Source organism: Watersipora subatra, chromosome 1, assembly GCF_963576615.1.
Source record: "Watersipora subatra chromosome 1, tzWatSuba1.1, whole genome shotgun sequence".
Classification (NCBI taxonomy): Eukaryota; Metazoa; Bryozoa; class Gymnolaemata; order Cheilostomatida; family Watersiporidae; genus Watersipora; species Watersipora subatra.
The window spans coordinates 8988093-9008417 of NC_088708.1; the positions used below are offsets into that span (position 1 = coordinate 8988093).

Consider the following 20325-nt stretch of genomic DNA (forward strand, 5'->3'; position numbering starts at 1 on the left):
TACATAGCAGGAAGTCACTTATCTTTGCTCAGGTTCTTAAAATCGATTGACCTTGCGATGGAAGAATTTGTAGAAACTAGTCTCAGTGAAAAGGCCTACTATTTAAACCCACCTCTGCACAATATAGGCGTGTATAGCCTCTGCAACGTCTCGCATCTGTACATACATGTTTAATAACTGCGGTAGGTACGCGTCCACATCATCATCTTGGAATGTGAACATACGGTTACCTAAAACAACACAATGACTATTATAATCAAAACAAAGAAGATTAACAGGTAGTATCAGGAAGCTGTCCAGACACTTGGCAGCTTCTACAGTCTAAGCTTACTTCCAATAGAAAGAGTAAAGGATACATACAATGTTGATGACATTGCTTCAGAAACAAACCACCTTGCACTCTCACTATTTTAGATTAATGCAGTTAACAGTTTGTTTATAAGATCATTAATTATCTTTTTCTCTAATTTTTTTTGCAAAGCTTTTGTGATTTGAAGATAGAAGACAAAGCCATTAATTTGCTTCCAAAAGTGTACAATTGCATTTACTTATTACAGGCAGAAATGATTAAAATTATTGCAAAGTAACTAATGAGTAGGCTATACTGCGTCTTCTATTATTTGATAACTTTCTTTTTTCTGTTTTATTTAAATTTGTTTATTTCATTGGCTTAAAAATCGCGAGATTGTAAATGATGCTCAGCTAATGACATGTAGTTAACCGTACTGACAAACAGTTGAGCAATCTAAAAACATTTGTGCAAAATCGCTACTTTTAATTAGTTGCTTGCAAAACTGTAAGCAAGATGAATCTTAGCAAAGAACAGCAGATCGTTCAAAATTATCACTTTAATATGACACGAGAAAAAATTATTGTAAAAGCATCCGGTGAGCAACGCCATTATGCATAGTAAAACATATGGAATGAGGAAAAGAAACATAATGGATCTATGTACAAATCTGCAAACAGCTCACCGATATAAATCTGTACTCCTTGCTCCTTAGAATTGAACAAGTAGGTAATAGCCAATGACATGTTGAAGAGTTTTGATTCGAAGAGACGCAACAGCCACGACTGTTTTGACTTAGGGATATGAGATGAGTCATGCCGGGTCCTTTGGGACGAGACAGCGAATGGCAAGGAGAGATCTTTCCGAAATTTGTCTTGTTTCACTGAGCCCTCTTTAGCATTAGATACATTTTGTCTTTGGGAAGAGTCAATAGGTGTACTAGATATGCATTGCAGACGATTGCATTCACCGGAATCTTCCAATCCCTCTTTAAGACTGTGACTAGAACTTTTTGAGCGTTCGGCGCCTTCAACAAATGATGTCATACTTGGGTCAGATGAATTTTGGTTCAATTCAATAGAGTCCGCACCTGATAGCAAGAGATGGGAATTTTCAGTAGTAGTTTTCTTGCGTACCATGTGCACACGGGGCAGCGGCATATCCATACAAAGCGCAATGTCGATGGAACAGCGACCTGTAACATAGAATGATTAGACTTGAGGCCTGACCATATAAGCTCATGTTTCATTATGACAATTGAGGTTTTCAAACTTGGACCGGGTGGCTAGACTGAGAGACAAATTTCGCTCATGTTTTTTCCACAATACGTAACTTAAAGGTTGACTTGCAACAAAATTCACATCACAGTTATTTGGTATCATAAGATTCACCATGTCTTACTCTATTGTGTGGTAGGTGCAAAATATATGGGAATGTGATTACAAGCTCTTAAAAGCTAAAACGAACAGTTAATCGCAGCCACAAGAGACCGCCGTAGTTTGGATTCGCTTTCCAAAACGGCTCAAATGGGATGTAGTTGTTACAGGATGGTTTCTGTTTACACTTTCATGCAACCTTATTCGTCGAAATATTTCCACAAATATACTTCACATATTCAATAAAACCATGTCTATTGTTTTTACGCGTCTGTTTTATCGTCATTGTAATGCTGTCACTTTTAGCACCGATATCTTATAACTTACCGTAAAAAATCGTTAAACTTTTTAACCTCAGCTCGAAGGAGTATATATCATTGTCTGATAATCATGACGAGCCTGTTGGTTACCTGTGATAATCGAAAAGTGCTGCAAAAATTATTTGTGAAGTATTGGGTCACATGATCAGATTACGACTTGACGATTGAATAATGCCGAAACAAAACTGTGAAGTAGTGAGCATCTATATTTAATACGGGGACCCGAAGTGAAAACCGAAGTGTTTGTCATAAACTAGTGCTACGATATGTTTTATAGTGAGCTTTTTATTGGCCTTTCAATTCACCTGAGAACATCACGTGGCAAGACGATAACCAAACTGTAATGAATACGTCAGATAAATAAACAGATTCCAATCTAGGGCGGCTTTTCGTTTTTGAGCTTTTAACGGCTTGTAATCACATTTTTACGCATTTGGCACCCACAACACAACAGAGTAAGACATGGTGAATCTTTTGATACTAAATAACTGTAATGTGAATTTTGTTGCAAGTCAACCTTTAACAATGCTGCATCAATACTCTCTGCACTCTACCTCACCTTCGCCAATATGGATGACAAAGTGCTTCGTCAAGTACCAAGACCACATAGTCTTGGTTCATGACTCTCTCCAAGGCCTGGCTATAGCTAGGAATGCTCACATTGAAGCGTAGTATGTGTATTTAGACAAAGCAGTGAATCATACCAATGTTTTTGTTACAAATGTTTTATTCGTTATCTTTATTTTTGTCAAACCTGGATACTGAACATTAGTCGATGAACTACTATGTTTATAGTGTTTATCGACCCTATTTTTTATTTGGTGACATGAGACTACATGACAGGCTACCAAAATCAGCCAATGAGACATGAATGACAAGAAATCATTACAAACAAAAGACAGGATGTTGAACCTAATGCTGATGCCATCAACATTTCTTCCTAAATACCAGAGCGCACAGGAAAGTAACCCGGCTTTATTGCAGAAGTAACCAATCAGTATCAAGTTGAACTCAAACCATTTAGATAAACAATTATTAAAAAAAGTAACTAACACTTTGCTATTCTGTGAACCAGAACGAGTAACCTTGGATGCGTTTAACTAATTAGCACTGCTTGTCCTGTGTTTGATCTCTTACTTCCTCTTGCCATACAAATAACTCACCCTTCTCTTTTCACCAATATAAACGTTATGTAGGAATGGCGATATGTATGAACATAAGTCTGAAGTTGAACATGACAAATTATTAAATAAACTTGTTGCGTCTCATTATGAAATGTACAGAATATATAGAAGATTTGAACAAAAAGCTACATTATGTTTACAAAGATTGAGGTTTTAAATGTCTTTCTAAAAACTTCAATCCTTGATACAACAGATTGGTTACTCTACTATCTGTTGCTTATGCAAACAATCACACTTGTGCATTCTGAGAAATTATTTGAACACTAAAGCATAAAATTATTTCATGAATTTGAAAAAATAAACAAGAGAGCACTCATACTGTTTCGAAAATGTTGAAGACAGGATGGTTGTTACACTTGTTGCTTCTTGGTGTAATCCTCGATTGAAAAAGAAAAAACATAATTTTGTGATTGTGAAAATACAAAACAATCAAGCAAAATAAATAATTGCTGGAGCAACTATGCAGCATTCCATTTAACCTGTAACATCAAATATGTTTTAACTACTTTAACCGAGGCCCAGTATGATATAAAGCTAGTATGTGCTAGAAAAGCAAGGTTCTTCCGTTTACCGGGTCTTTACAATACCTATATTATAAAAAGCATGGGATGCAACGTTCACGAGTAAATTAAAAAAGTTAGTTAATTTTGTTTTTTTTAGTTTAAAAAAAAGTAAAACGATAGATGTGGCTAGTCACATTTACTACGCTGAAAAACGTGATTATTATCTTTTTTATCCTTAATTCTCAAAAGACTGCATCAAAAAATTAATCAAAACTAGTTGCTTTTACTATAGCAGCAAGTTCTATTCCAATAAATCAATGAAGACAAATTGTCAATAAACCAGTCTCTATAATTCATGGTAAACCGTTAACTTAATTAGATTAACCTCGATATTAAAGAACTAAATTTTTAAAAAACCACGCAAAAAGGTTACAATGATGTGTGCATAATATATTGTTTAACTTAGAAGTACTAATAACAATAATGTATATGTAGTCGTGTTTACTGCATGCTGGATGCTTACGATACTTATATTGTTAAGTTCTTCTGTTATCAAGCTATTGGATAGAATAAAGTGAGATTTTTATTAGCCTTCTGTTTATAAATGTACTCCTATACTTCGGTAAATATGTAATCATAGAGAATTTTAAACAAAGTAAAGTACACATATACAAAATTTCGACTACATATGTAAACACGGCATGAATAGAAAATGAACACTGGTTATTTTATCTTACAAGCAGAATATCGAACATTTATTTCTTACCGGTTTTTACTATTGTTTATTGTATCTGCGGAAGAACCTCGCGAAGTACGCATGACATTCGTTGTAAATTGAATTTTTGTGTAAGTCTAATCCATTATCCGGTGTGACTCATAATTTTTCGTCAAAAATGCGTGACCTAGTGACCTACAGGAAACGGTCCGAGTACTAATACCGATTCGGCGCGTAATCATCGATGTAAGTCCAAGTAGAAATGTAAAGATGTAACAACGCACCTAAGTTTGCATAAACACAATAAAACTAATCATTATGAATACATAAATATTTTTTAGCAAAATACGTTTATGCAAATGCTTTAAAAGGTTTGGGGCTACATAGTGTTTTAACGGCTCCACATTTTAACAATTGTAAAAAAAACTGATAGCAAATTTATATTTTAGAACGTTTAAATATATTTTGCAGTTGTTGCATGTACAATGTAAACACGATTACCGCCACCATTACAAATTCTACAGATAACCACTCAGTTAAAGAACTATAAATTTATATAGCAAGTTAAGCTTGCACTACTGACTAACATTAAACTCAATTACTCTAAAGTTGAAAACACTGACAAAATAAATTAAATCATGAGGCACACCACTCCCACATTAAGTGGTCTAGTGTGAAGACAACTACGAGATAATATGAGGTAATTACGAAGGTCGACTTTTGAAACGCATGTATTACCCGTGCATATAAATAGGTCTACGTATGTAGTCGTAGTACGAAGCTGTTGTGATATTTTGTGGTGTGTTGTGTCGTATATATGATATTTTTGTGAGATTATCGTGTATTTGTTCAGGCTTCGTGTATCTTTGTTTGTTCTTGGTGTCAAATGAAATGAAAATATAAGGGTACAATATTTGTTTCACCAATTTTCTTCTAGCGTTTTGCGTTTCTCTTTTTGTTGACAGAGGTGCGTTGTTTCATATTGCACACAATATAGAGTTACAGTTAATTCTAACAATGGTTTGCGTGACTTCTTAAACAAGGTTTTGCAAGCACTCTATTATCCACAAAAATGCAATTTGGCTAACATTATCTAAAAGCCCGGTTTGCGTATAACTATGAACATGACACAACAAGCATACCGGTAACTACAACACACAATTATATCATGTCGTTGGTGATTATGTGATTAATGTGATAGTTATAGAAACATGACTCAGCAGTACACAAAAGTCTAGCGTCACTAAAATGTCATGCGATGTCATACAATAAAAAAATACTATAAAATGTTTAGGAACAGCTTGTGAAGCTGTTTTCCTACCTATTGCCTGCCAGCTTTTTTGTTTGTTTTTATAAAGCCTACACATAGTGTGCATATCTTAACGATTTCACTGCTTACCAACTCCTGACAAATGAGAGCTTTTCTCTTATGGGTATCTAGAACATATGTGAGTAATCAGGCATCGAAACCATGGCAAAACAACTGTGGCATGTAACATACATTAAGTCTGACTGTAGACTGCAAAATATATGTGGACCGAGTTTCACACCAACAAACTATGACCACAGCTTGAACAGCAAATTTCAGTGGAAGGTCATCAATGCACATATTGGCATATAACAAACCGATAGAATATGGGGGAATATATTTAGCCTCTACTTATGAATACTACTAACAAACAAAAAAGTGTGGCATTAGGCACTATTAAAGGTCTGTGCTAGCACATTCCTACTATATAAGTTCATTGTCTATGTCATTTATCATAGCACTGGATTAATACTATAATCAATTTGTCGTTGTAGTATTCAGTGAAGCAACTCTAATCCATTTTATGAGTACATGTATTATGTATGTTGGAGTTATCTGTTTGTTATGATCATGTGACCAAGTTGTTTTTATAGCCAATGGAAGAGAATTCCCATCATCTGGACTGAGATTGAAAATAAATTTTTTATCGATTAAACTTCAAACTGGAACTGTCCATTAAAAACTGTTAGATTCGCAATCATGTCTGTTGATACAACTGTCACCATCACACTCAATCTTTTGTATTGGGTTTATTTATAACCAAGGTACTAACAGTTTTAGCGATTTACTAAGACCACAAAGCAAGCTGATGACTGGACTTTTTTTATCCACCAAAGTTTTTCTTGCATTAAACAAAGCCATGCAAACTCGTAAATATACTGTAAAACTTCTAATTTAACGCCATGGCGCTCTATTTTTCAACCCTTCCTTTATAGTGGCAGTCAAATAGAGGTGGCGTTCAAATAGGGGTGGCGTTCAATTAGAGTTTTTGTAGTATCCTTATGGTTTTTGCTGGTAAGACATTCTAGTTTTTCGAGTCTCTTTGCAAACAATATATCGAATAACCAAAATTTTTTCACCTTTTATTAAAACTAACAGTAAGCTCGGCGATGTCTTGGACGTTTTCTTTTTTTTCAATCAGTTAGCCGGCAGGTGGACGTTTAAAAGATTTGTTCTCAGGAACTGGGTGGATCTCGAAACAAAATATTTTAGTGGCCTGGTAGAAGGTACAAAGCATATGTGTGTAAAGTTTGGGTGAAATTGGCCAGAAATGTGGAAACGCATAGCATTTACACAGACACACAGACAGACACAGTGACAATGTGGGATTATGAATATAGATAAGCATTAACACAGTACTACCCTCTCATGACATCGCATCGCTAAACATAGCATTTCACTTCCGGCTAGTCCTTGACAACTTACTAGGCCAAAACATTTGTGGTTGACCATTACAAAGCTTAGCTCAATTTGTTTCAGCATTTCTGCGCCCAATGCCTGATCTTTCAACTCCTGGAAACAAATTCGCCTCTGTAGATTCATACCTTTTTAGATCTCCGCATGGTTATCAACAGTGGCAATCCTCTAAACAGATTAGCAGACTTTATTTTTGTGTTTATCTCATATATATGTATTTTATATTAAGGAAACTGGCACAAACACAGTGTCTTCTTTTACTGTCTTTTACAGTCTTTTTTTAAATAGCTCAGAATAGTATTAACACTTAAGTACCTCCTCTGTAGCATTTTTGCTCTTTTAGGATTTATTTAAATTCTAAGGCTATCCAAATGATATTTTAACCTTGTAACATTTCCTACAGTATTTACAGAACATCCAAGTAAGATAATTTGCAGTGGGTGCTTTTTAAGTCATCTTCTATGATATTCTTCTACTCAGATTCTTCAGCTTTTCAGCTACCTATGCAGATTTCTCAGTATGTTTATACCGTACAAGTAGGCATGTTTGCTAATAACCAGTGATTCTGTTCTGATCATGTAGTAATAATTTTACGCTCTGTTCTAGTAAAATATTTGACAGTCGTAACCATCTTGTACTCGTGGCAGGACAGCGCTAGTTGTGTTCAGCTGGTCTATCAGTCCTAGTTTCTTTGCTTCTATGTTCAGAAAACGGCATCTCGAAACAATTGTAGCACTACCACATATTCACTTCATACTCTATATTCTATAAGTTGTTTCATGAGCACGGCTTGATATACTCTCTTCCTGATTTTCTCATTTACGGCTGGGCTTAGGGTGTAGAGTTCACTGGTTTTGATGCTGCATATTTGTGGAGGTGTTAATCAAAGCTACCACTAAAATAATTTCATTTGTTTATTTGCAAAAAAGCACTTTGGTATGGTTCAGAAATACCCAATCAACAAGCATGACTCTTAGATTGTGTGGAACTGAGTTACCTACTATTTTGTGGCCTGCGATTGTTAACAAGCATTTTCGTAAGTAATTATATGATGTTTTGTTAGGCAACGAAAAAGGTTTCTCTTTTGGGGATATTGTGATGGTCTGCCAGAGCAACTATTATTGTCTTGTATACTAACCGCTGTAGTGGTGTTGACTGTTTAGCACATTAACTTTAACCCATTGTTAAAGCTATGTTCAGTCATCTAAATCACACGGAGTAGTATTCTAATTTTTCTGTTTGTAAACTTTTGTAAAGTAAAGCCTTCTCTCTAAGACTTTTTGCCCAACATTCATTATAAAGTCGTAATTTCTTAGTAGCAGGAAGTAACTGAGTAGTTACCTATGTGTTTTATTATTCTGTCAGCGTTTTAGCATTCAGAGTTTTAAGGCTTAATATTATTTGTTCAGCTTTGAATTATGATTACTATTTGTTTAGTAGTTGGCAAGTGTTGTTCATTAATGTAATTTTGAACCTTGGAAGTATCTAAGAAGGCTACGTAAAGGTTTTTCTTTTTAAATTAGATGACTAAAAAATCCTTTTCCACCTTGCTCAAAATTCAATTTTATAATTACATATTTTTTAGAGTTATCAAACCTTTCGATTGTTTTTCTCATTCAAAGCTGGTTGGAGTTGTCATCACAATTTCACATAACTGAAAATCCATTTATGGAATGAATTTCAGAATCTTTGCTAAAAAATCTCCCGTAGTTTTAAATTATATGGAAAAAAGGTGTCATTTTATATTCTAAAAATAAAAACATTGTTTCGTGTATGTACAGATTGGCCATGTATTTGGTTGGTTCGGTTCCATAAATTTAGAAGTAATTAATCCATTTGCAGATTTAGTGTCTCTTGATTAAATGGAGGAGAAAGGGCGCTCAAGTCTGGCTGAACCATCTCAGGTAAACGCAGTTTGAACTTGAAATTAAGATAAGAGTCTAACTCTTAGGACTGACTTTTAGCACAGGTATTAATGCATTGTGGGTTCCTATTGCAGATGAGAGTGGATATCAATGGAATCTCAACTAATTTACTCTGTCAAGAATTTTCTGATAAATATTTCATAGTCGTAACGCAGTGGAGGAAACTTGGTACCATGGTAATGTATTACATTTATAACTGTGGAAAAAAGAACTACTTTGACAATACTTTTAAAATAAGGTGTATAAGCGTGCCAGTTTTTTATTCTTCACCTACAGTTGTTATGCTGTCTAGTAGACTGCTAATTTTTATAGACTTTAGTAACGGAAGACTCAGCTTTGCCTGGATCTGAGAACATACAAACCCACACCGCTCAAGTTTTACTAGGAGTAGATGATGTAAGTATACTGTACATACAAATAGTATTTATTTGGGTTGGGCTAATGGGGACAAAGAGAGCATATTATTCAGCATGAAGACCATTTGAGCGATGTTGAGTTCTCTACAGCTCTCAGCAATACTTTGGCTCACCATGTCATCAGACAAAACTAAAAATGCTAAACTAAGTATGAGAAGATGCAGTTTTTTCACTGTGATTTAAGGGCCATTTAGATTAAGCATAAACATGGCTACTCAAGTTGATGTTACTTACACTGCCGGCATCAATGTGATTGACACGTCTTTCTGTAGCATGGGTACTAAATTTAGATATATTTGTGTTTATTTGGAACCCATTTACATTGCTTGTGTTTCATTGGTTAATTCTTTTAGCCCCAAGCAATTTTTATTCATATTGATAAGTTGCAGGAAATAATATGCCGACCATCATGATAATTCTTTTCGTCTAGCAAAGCCATAATTGAAATGACCTTAAGACAGGAAGCGTTGTTAGCGAATTACAAGCACTTAGGCAATCTTAAGGATACTGATTTTGTATGTTTCTGTTGAGCTGCCTCAACATCAATTCTATAAAACATCAGCCCATTTAAGCATTTTTTAAATATGTTTTTACTAAACTTTTAATCTAGTGATTCTGTGTTAGTACTAATAGTATGGTGCTGTTGTTAAGGTTTGGATAATTGAGTTTGTTATGGAGTTGTCGTCACACGAAAGGGATGAGAAGACGTGTTTTTACTTTTGGCTCATAGTCTCCAGTCCCGGTTTGTTAGACCAGCTGACTTGATCATTTCAGCGAGCTGTCCTGTTCTCTCAATCTTTGTAAGACTCTTGGAAGAGAACATCAAACAGATTTCCATTATATTTTCAAGGCGTAGATGGTTCTTGATTGTCAATCCATCAATTCATACCTGAGTTATGATTCTTCATGTGGTCATTGCTAGAGATCCACCAGCTCGTTAGTATAAGAACGTTAAACTTCATATTAAACCTTTTATAGCAAATAAGTTTTCACCATCTCAAAATAGACACAATTGATGGAAATGTTTTTCTGATAACAAACTGGTATATGGATAGTTTTATTGCGTACAATCCCTCAAATATGATAAAACAATAAAAAAGGTTAATAGAGTTGTCCGCTCTACCTGCATGAGTTTAGAGTAGGCATGCAGTTTAAATATCGCAAAAAGGCTATGCTATATGGCTGCAGTTTATAAAATATGAACCATATAGTAATAGAAAGAGCAAGTAGTATGGAGGCTGCTATAAGAATAAGCAGTGCTCTAGCATGAGAGGTCCAGCGATTGAGTGTGACATAGGGTAAGCAGATTATAGCCATCAATATTCCTAAGACAAATCCGATGAGCTGCACAAATTGGTTCACCTGCCAAAAAAAATTGATTTCTGCCAATAGACAAGGGTATAAACAGTAGAATGAGTTAGCAGCTTACTCACATACGCTATAAGATTGTCTAAACACGACACCTCACTGAAAGCTTGTGACGACTGATTGCAGTTCTTTATAGCTTATGTAACACGAGCAGACAACTCTAGCAACACTTATGCGTGTAACATCAAAAATGTGTGTAGACAACCACAACAAGCACATTTGTAAATGACATTAGAGATAGATCAGCTGGCACAGCAACCTAGTTGATTGTTTGCATGGATTATGTAGATTGAGTGCTTATGATTTGATATTAATAATTGGCCATTATAAAAAAAATGTATGTTTTTAAAAACTAACATTTGGTTAGCATTAGAACTACAACTCTTTAAGCCTTACTGCAGTATTATCCAGCATATATTGGCTTTTTTAATCAGTTTTAAAGGACTTCTCAAGCTAATGAGCTTGTTTGAACTTGTATCTTGTGATTAAGTATCTCACACACATACCTGTGGTAAAAATCCTGAGATGATAAACAGAGATAGCACACCTAAGAGTTTAAATAATGCAGTGAATGGCTTGTGAACTAGTTTCCATGACTGAAAAAGTTCAACAAGATGTACCCCAATCAATCCTGATACGGCACCTCCAGCTCCCACTGTCGCCTCCAGTGGCTGCAGTGCAGCACCCGCCATCAAGCCTCCCAAACCTACAAAGTTGAAGAAGTGATGCGTGTTAATACATGTTAGGCCATCATGTGTCAACAACACTGAAAAAAGTCAGTCCTTTAGTAATTTTGACAAGATATGTCTCATCTGGTGTCAAAAACATGTATGCGGCCATCCAGATGTTTTGTTGGGTTACACATGTGTTACATTAATTCGTGTATGCAGGAAACGTTTGCATGCAAAAAGGTAGGAAAATCTACTTGCGACGATGAGCGCATGTAGAATCATGAATTTTATAACGTTTTTGATGGTGTATGTTGACCGTTTTTGACTGCATGAAGTTTTAACATTGCTAGACTTACGTATTGATGAGCAATTTCTTCATGTTTTACTACAACAGCATTAACATGCGTCACCGACGGCAGGATCATTGTGCGTTGTTTCTATGTCAGTTGCACTATGTCGAGAATTACCTATATGTTAGGCATATAACATATTTGATGAAATTTTTCGCTAGCACTTGTTGGCTTATCCATATACCGGTACTAGCTGTGCTACCGGCATTGCCCGGATATTAAAAATCAGCTTATAAACCATGAGAGGTAATGAGAGTTGCCTGCCATTCGCTACTAACCTGGCACATTGCAAATGATTAATTTGAGTAAGCTTACTAATAAGAGCTACGGCTTCTTATGACGTTACGCCATCACTTTGCGTTGTAGTGTAGAGCAGTAGCATATTTGCTCCCATTTAGCGACATATATCGCCTTATGAATCTATCAAGCTTGTGTGGCTGAATTGATTAGACATTGGACTGGTGAACCAGAGAGTCCGAGATCAAATCTTCTGCGATATGGATGTTTTATTCCAAGATATTACTTAATAGCTATAGCTGGACATACCGATGGATAAAAAACAGATGACCAACATGAAGAAATATATATAGAAAGATATAGATCTCTGTGTTCATTTGTCCAATTATAGCGATAAAGTTTTTGCAACGAAAAATCACCTTCGTAGGGGATTTGAACTCGCAACCTGCAAATCACAAATTTACTAACACTGCTTGTGTAACCACAAGGCTAAGTCGATCTTAACATTCCCATAACTCTTACCATATACTGCACATCCTTTTTGTGAGTGCACTCGCCAGCACACTTTTTATTAACAATTAATATGACTTTTTGCGTTTATTTTTGTGATGTTTTTAAAAGCATATTTTTTACCATTAACAATTTTTTAAATCCCACGACCAAACGAGCGGGAGCGAAGTTTGAGAGTTTTTATAATAAATGCATGTGCACACAACTTACGAAAATTATTCATTAACTATGACGAAAACCCTTGTTTCAAAATCTCATCAACAAATTTAACCATCGTTTTGTAGAGTCGTTAAAGTATAATAATGATACAAAACTCATATAAGCCTATTTAAATATGTTACAAAGTCTTTGTAAATTGTCGACAGTCTCTTAAAACTTACCCATCTGATCGAATTATACACAAATAGACAAATTAATTTGGCCGAAATTCGTCACAAAACGCTTGACAAGCTTGGTTTAATAAAAGTTAAGACCGGCCTATGATACGCCAATAAAGCCGTGCGACAGATAGTAGAACTATTTCATTTCACCAGTCTATGGCATTGTTTACTTGTAATCAAATTTATTCGAAGGTTTCTGTAATAAACGTAAACCGTTTGAGGCGTAGACCGATTTACAGGTACGAAATTGTGGTACACAGTTTATCAGCCTATGTTTTTGTGTCCAATCACCGAAGGCTTCATTATTTAAAACGTTAGCCGAAATTCTTTACAACTTATGTACAAGCTAGGGCCGAACTACAATGCCCCTTTATGACGAGAACATTTTTTTATTTTGCTGCAGTTTGCAGAAAACTTTCAGATGGGTGAACGCTCATACTTGCTTTCTGTTAAAGATCGCTATCAAAACCATTCTACATTCAACACAACCAACTTTTAAACTGTGTATAGTACACAGTAGCTTGCCATTTTACTTCTAATTTTGCATTTCAGAGTTATAATAAACATATTTCCTTATTGTTGTTGTTAAATTACAGTAGGTTAGGCCTACAGCTTTAATTAACAATTTAATCTAGAAGTTAACAACTTCGCTAGGGAGCGCATCACTCTATTAGCTATCAATGACCAAATCTTACAACGAAAAAGAGAGGAGGCTAGACTGTGCGACCTTTAACAGATACTGTATACTTATAACAGGTATTGTAATATCAACAATTAACCAATTACTCGTATACCTGGTTTCAACCCAACTTTACCTCCAAAAATAAATTGTTAGTTGCACCTTTTTAGAGTCGTGCTCCCTCAAATTTATTTTATATCATCTCAAGCAAGTCTCATTTACACTATACTCTCAATTCCTGCTGAGAACTACTTTTTCAACAACCAACAGTACCCTTTCTTTTTTCCATTATCACTTTGGCCGTGGGCTGTATGACAGTGGAATTTCTAGTTTGTAATTTTCAATTGTGTCGTTTCAATTTCAAATGTGCTGTTGCTCTCATATTTTCGGTTTCGGTAAGTCTCTAAAAGCTAAATGCTTTTCACATGGAAAATTGTATTATCTGGAGTAAGAATCGCCTCTACATTCTCTCTCCGTTTGGTCAGACAAAGTAAGTCCGATATCTCATTTTTACGTTTATACCAGTATCGAGAGGCACCACAATCATCCCATCAAAACTTTGAATACATCGAGATTCTGCTGTTGCAGTAATCTTTTTTATACATATACTCCTATGTACTTGTTTATTTGTTCTCTTAATTTATTTGAACTGCACAAAAGAATATTTCTCATGATATGAAGTTTAAAAGTTATGATGATAAATGTTGTACAGTAGATGCTGTAACGAAAATTCCAGATAACATAAAAAAAATTTGACAAGTTTTTGCTTCCTACTACATAAAAAATTCCCTATAATGTAAAGTGTCAAGTCGGGTGAGTTCTCAAATCCAATTTGAATGTTAATCTATCTTGCTGCACTTGCAAAAGAAAAAATGCTGTGCGTATAGCGTTATACCTATTATATATACAACTTTTGCAACAATCTAGTTCATCGTGATAGATTGCCAGATGTGCCGACAAAGCACTTGTAGGGTAGCTGCGCATTGTTAATAAATACAAAGGCGATCGATTGGTGCAGGTGTTACAGCATCAGTCCACCAATCGGAGTGTCACGAGTTAGAGTATCGTCGAAAGTTCTCTTTTATCTTAACCTTGACCCCTGGATACAGATAGACTGCGAACAGGTAGTACTGCTTTTTGTAAAATATTTGTTATGTTTTACTTTGCAGAGTACACTTTGCAGTTGAGAAAAATAAGCAAATCGTTGTAAATGAATGTCAAAGATGTAGAAGTTATTGTAGAATTACCGCAATAACTGCCTGTCTTTAAAACCAGTGAGATTGATCATAAAAAGGAGCAAAGTTGTCAATGCAAATTAATAATGCTGCAATTATGGTACAACCCACAAAGTAAAAAAGTCAAGTCAAGTTTTTCCTTTTGTATGCCCGGAGGGGTGAGTTTGGAAAGATCTTGGAACGGATTAGGCAATTTACATGTATTTTACTGTTATAATGTAAAATCTCTATAACGCAAACGTTTCTGGAACGGAATATTTTCGTTGTAGGAGCGCATACTGTATATGTTAAATAAAAATAAGTTGTCTGTACTAAGACTTTTTATTACCCAGGCACCGATGGACATTCATTAGTGCCGATATATAAATCTCAATGTCCGTCTGTTCAGTCTTAGCGATAAAGTTTTAGTAATGATACATCAATTCTCCAGTTCTGGAGGCATTGAGCTTATCCATTAGCCTAAGCGTTCAGCTAAGTAAAGCTAAGTAAAGCTTTGATCAGCTAAGATTTTTATTACATCGTTTAAAATACAGCATAACGGCGTTACGTCACATGCAACAATTACCAGCTGGCCTTACTAGGTAAATTTCTGGCATTGCACAGGGAAACCAAAACAGCTTATAAACAGTTAACGGAGTAGATAAGGTAATGTAAGTAATGTAATGTTTATAAGCTGTTTTTATTACCCGTGTAACGCAGGGCATTCAGTTATATATAGTAAAACTACTATATAACTATAGACTATGAAATGAATTGATAAAATTTAAATTAATTTTATTTAATTTAAAACAGAAAATTAATAAAGATCATTAACGGAATAAACTTTCAGGACTACTGCAGCAATGGTTGAAAATTGGCTATGGGAAAGATAGCTCCAAAGAGTTTCAAGTTAGATGGTGATAGTTCCCTTCACTCCAGAGCTACTATTTCTACTGGTACATCTGGTTAAACTAGCTTGACTAGACGTCAAATTCTTTGCTTACCACTCACGAGATATATTATTCCCATTCGTATCCACCCGGCTAGCTTCTCTACCTGCGCCCCAAGAACCAGTTGCGTGATGGCAACGAGGCAGAACTGAATAAAGCCATGGTGGTAAAGAAGTGACAGCGGTAACCTCCAGAGCTGCTGATAGCCACCACTGTATGTCTGGTCACCTTTGCTGTTAGTCTGTTAAAAGGCATTTTAAATTTTTTGTTCACTTTTTCAGAGATTCATTCATATTAATCTACCGAGTACTCTACTCAGGTTGGCATAGGAAACTTAATTTTGTTTTAGTCCTCTAAAAGGTGTGCAAGAATCTAATGTGATTGGCTTATGCATTGGTACCAGTTTTGCTCCAAGAGGTGCAACTGATAGCAAATAAACTAATGGATTTGGACAAAATTATAACAAAATTATTTATAGTTCCGTCTTGTAAATGGGCATCTGCTCAAACTATGATATAAGGGAAGACTTCATGTATGTTCAGCTTGCGGCTTACCTCTTTTATGTCGATGACTCCATCGAGTATGTCATTTGACTCTAGTGCATTCTTGTCCACACTCACTGAAGCAAACTCTTCAATGGCAAGGTCTTGGAAGCTCAAGTAGCACGTTCTTCCATGGCAACCCGCTTGGCTACAGTGTTCAGGGCCATTCAAGTGCCATAGACCAAAGAGAAACTGGCAGTGAGCATGGCTGACCAAGATGCAGTCCCCTAGTGAAGTACAATGGCATCTTATTACAAAACACGGAGCGAGATCAATCATGCCAATAGATGACACTAGTTCAGCAATTATATGATACATACATATTGTGCTAGATGGAAGCCGGTTTTTCTCACAATTTGCCAGATGGAGTGGTGCATGTCAAAATTAGAGCACTTGAGAAGAAACCATGTTATAAAAAATCAGAGAATAGTATTAAAATAGGTTAAATAAATGACTGAGTGAGACTTAATCGCTACAGATCTTTACCAGAGAAATTGATTGCGTATGGAGTTGACTAGCCTGTCTTGACAAACTGTTGTTTTTGCGAAGTTGTCCCCCGTCGCGCGGGCGAGCAACACAACAGCTTGTCACAAGATGTACTGCACCTGATGCATCAGCTGCACTTATAGGGAGTTGTTCTCTTCCATCTATGCGGCTTGGTTGCGATGTTATGTTGGTCGCTCCATTGGTAATCATAACGGATTTCACGCAAAAATTTATGTAGAAAAAAATAAGATAACAACGTTTAACCAGCGACTAGTCTCTGCAGTAAATTTTAGTAGAACTTGAGAACTTAGGCAACAACGGCAACTAAACATGTCGTTATTTGTGCGCTCAGTTAGTTTAATTTCTATTTTTGTATCAGTCAGTTTTATTTGTTTTTATGGATTTAATTTTCAATTTATTTTATTCTTAAGTTTGACTAAAGTTCACAACAGAGTTGTAAACAACCAACAGTCTTTGGTTAAACGTTGTAATCTTATTTTTTTCTACATAAATTTTAGAGCGAAATCAGTTATGATTACATGTACATGATTACCAATGGAGCGACCGATATAACATCGCAACTAAGCCGCATAGACAGAAGAGAACAACTCCCTATAAGTGCAGCTGATGCATCAGGTGCAGTACGTCTTGTGACAAGCTGTTGTTGCTCGCCCGCTCGACGGGGGACAACTCCGCAAAACAACAGTTTGTCAAGACAGGCTAGGAGTTGACCCTTTGCATCATTTTAGTACCCTTAAATGGAATGTGCCAAACTTAGCATTGCTCATGTGTTTGATTGGGTTATCTTTTTATAAATCTGTGTTATGGAATTGCCAGAGTGGAAATGGTTAGGTGTTGGGACTGGTGACATTCTCCTGGACACATCAGTTGTGTAAAAGAAATGAGCGACGTTATTCAAGAACCAATACATGCTTCAGCTTCTCTAACCCGCATCTTGTCAGTTATAAAAATTCTATAAAAGCATCGGCCAAAATTAAGGTTTCTGTTCTCCAGTTAAGGCCTCTCGTCTATCATAGTCTCTTTATTTTTACAATACCTGTATATCCATAGCAACAAGGTTTAAATTTGTGAACTTCAAATCCCCCTCTAATGACCAATTTTTTTCTGCCATCACAAGTTGTCCCATTCCGCCACAAGTAATTAGGAACCTTATGTTCTTTTACAAGATCATCACACTCGGTCTCCGTTGTTGTACCTGTAACATGCAAGCTGATATCATCACAGGATGAAGGTGCATTCTCATATGAGCTTCATGTCTCGGCAACAAGCTCAATGGACTAATGTGATGAAATAGAAACCTATGCTTCAAAAACCACGGTTAGCGGCGGACAGTGATAGCAAGAGTTGAATGCTGTTCAACTTTTGCAGGTGACCCACAGACCAAACCTTCCAAAAATGTTCTAAACAAGTGAAGGCCCGCATGAAATTGCGTTCGACTCAGCTTGGCCGATATGGGAATCCCACTAAACAACTTCTGTGTTCAAGTGGGCACGAGCAACCAAGCGTCATCTCACATTGTTTTGCTTCATGAGACCCATACAGCATCTCAAGGCCACTATGGGAACCAAGCTCTAGATGCTAAATATTAAACCTCAGAATAAATTCAGTTGTAAGAATTTTTGCCGACTCATGTAAGATCATAAAAGATTAGACTAAAGACTGGCATGACGTTACAAATTAGTTACTGTTTTTGCAAGGAACTCCTAAAAGATGGATATTCTTAGAGGCACTAAAAGTCCAGTTACCTGCCCCGATACCAAAGAGCTCGCAACAGCCAAGACTATTCTCAGTCACACCGTGCCATTTAGCTATCTTACTGGATACTGCTATGTCGAATCTCATGCATGGAGCGAACGTTGCTCCAAATCTAATCATTATGAGTTCGTTTGGCCCTATCCATATGTTAGGCAAATCAAATTCTTCCACTTCTTCTTCCCCGCCCCATGTTTCTTGGTCTACAATATCATCAAAGTAAATCATTTTATGGGCATAATGTGAATGAAAATCAGTAATGCAGTTTACATGTAATGCATTCAGAACTTATTTCAGATGGCAGCTGGAATAATATATCTAACTGAATCCCTAGGATAGTTCATATTAGTTTTTCAAGAAGAATATATTTTAATTGTGTGTATCTCAGCTTGGTTTATAGAAATAGCATTCTTATGGGCTGATATATTTCAGGCAACATATCTCAAGCAATATCTCACAGTTTATTCCATAGGATTTTATATCTGTGCTATGAGATACTACATAAATATTCCAGTTTCTTCCATGTGATAATATATCCGAATTTAGGCCAGAAAGTAATACACCTAACTGTTTTTAATCTGTTAATATGGTCCAGTTTGTTCTCCTTAATGACATGTCAATTTAATCGTTTAATATTACCCCACAACCAAACGAGCGGATGCGAAGTGTGGGAGTTTTTATGATAAATGCATGTGCACACAACTTATGAAAATTATTCATCAACAATGAGACGAACCCTTGTTTGAAAATTTCATCAACAAATTTAACCATCGTTTTGTAGATTAGTTAAAGTATAATAACGATACAAAACACATATAGGCCTATTTAAATATGTTACCAAGTCTTTGTAAATTATCGAAATTCTCTAAAAACTTACCCATCTGATCGGATTATACACAAATAGACAGATTTATTAGGACGAAAATCGTCACAAAACGCTTGAAAAGCTTGGTTTAATAAAAGTTAAGACCGGAAATTGAAACGGCGGTCGACAGAGAATAGAACGATGAAGTCGTGCGCATTTCGCGAAAAAATAACGTGCACATTTCACCAGTCTATGGCATTGTTTACTTGTAATCGAATTTATTCAAAGGTTTCTGTAATAAACGTCGACCGTTTGAGGCGTTGACCGATTTATAGGTACGAAATTGTGGTACACAGTTTATCAGCTTATGTTTTTTGTCTAATCACCGAAGGCTTCATTATTTAAAACGTTAGCCGAAATTCTTTACAACTTATGTACAAGCTAGGGCTGAACTACAACGCACCTTTATGACGAGAACCTTTTTTTATTTTGCTCCAGTTTGCAGAAAACTTACAGAAGCGTTAACGCTCATACTTGCTTTCTGTTAAAGATCGCTATCAAAACCATTCTACATTCAACGCAACCAACTTGTGTTGTCAACCAACTTGTCAAACTGTGTATAGTAGTACACAGTAGCTTGCCATTTTACTTCTAATTTTGCATTTCATAGTTATAATAAAAATATTTCCTTATTGTTAATTGTTGTTAAATTACATTATTAAATTAGCATTATTAGCATTAATGGTTTCAACCCAACTTTACCTCCAAAATAAATTGTTAGTTGCACTTTTTTAGAGTCGTGCTCCCTCAAATTTATTTTATATCATCTCAAACAAGTCTCATTTACACTATACTCTGCAATTCCTGCTGAGAACTACTTTTTCAACAACCATCAGTACCCTTTCTT

At 35.7% G+C, this 20325-nt stretch overlaps 2 protein-coding genes across 5 annotated transcripts in view; one reads left to right on the forward strand and one right to left on the reverse strand.

The window, feature by feature from the left end:
- The window catches only part of LOC137409269 (phosphatidylinositol 4-kinase beta-like), a 33495-nt gene extending 28925 nt beyond the window's left edge, over nucleotides 1–4570 (reverse strand). For both annotated transcript variants that reach the window (XM_068095552.1, XM_068095551.1), the window contains exons 1-3: nucleotides 4439–4570; nucleotides 975–1484; nucleotides 113–230 (exon numbers count right to left, since the gene is read on the reverse strand). In XM_068095552.1, the coding sequence (XP_067951653.1) occupies nucleotides 113–230; nucleotides 975–1455 (599 nt within the window). In that variant the 5' untranslated portion in view covers nucleotides 1456–1484; nucleotides 4439–4570. The remainder of the gene's footprint in view (nucleotides 1–112; nucleotides 231–974; nucleotides 1485–4438) is intronic.
- Nucleotides 4571–8934: 4364 nt separating this feature from the next.
- LOC137410542 (proteasome assembly chaperone 3-like) overlaps nucleotides 8935–20325 on the forward strand; it is a 30471-nt gene continuing 19080 nt past the window's right edge. The window contains exons 1-4 of one of the 3 annotated variants that reach the window (XM_068095977.1): nucleotides 8935–9016; nucleotides 9112–9213; nucleotides 9350–9433; nucleotides 15713–15853. In XM_068095977.1, the coding sequence (XP_067952078.1) occupies nucleotides 8975–9016; nucleotides 9112–9213; nucleotides 9350–9433; nucleotides 15713–15733 (249 nt within the window). In that variant the 5' untranslated portion in view covers nucleotides 8935–8974 and the 3' untranslated portion in view covers nucleotides 15734–15853. Of the gene's footprint in view, nucleotides 9017–9111; nucleotides 9214–9349; nucleotides 9434–10227; nucleotides 10456–15712; nucleotides 15854–20325 lie in introns of those variants that run through there. The other 2 variants (XM_068095976.1, XM_068095975.1) reach the window with 2 other exon arrangements.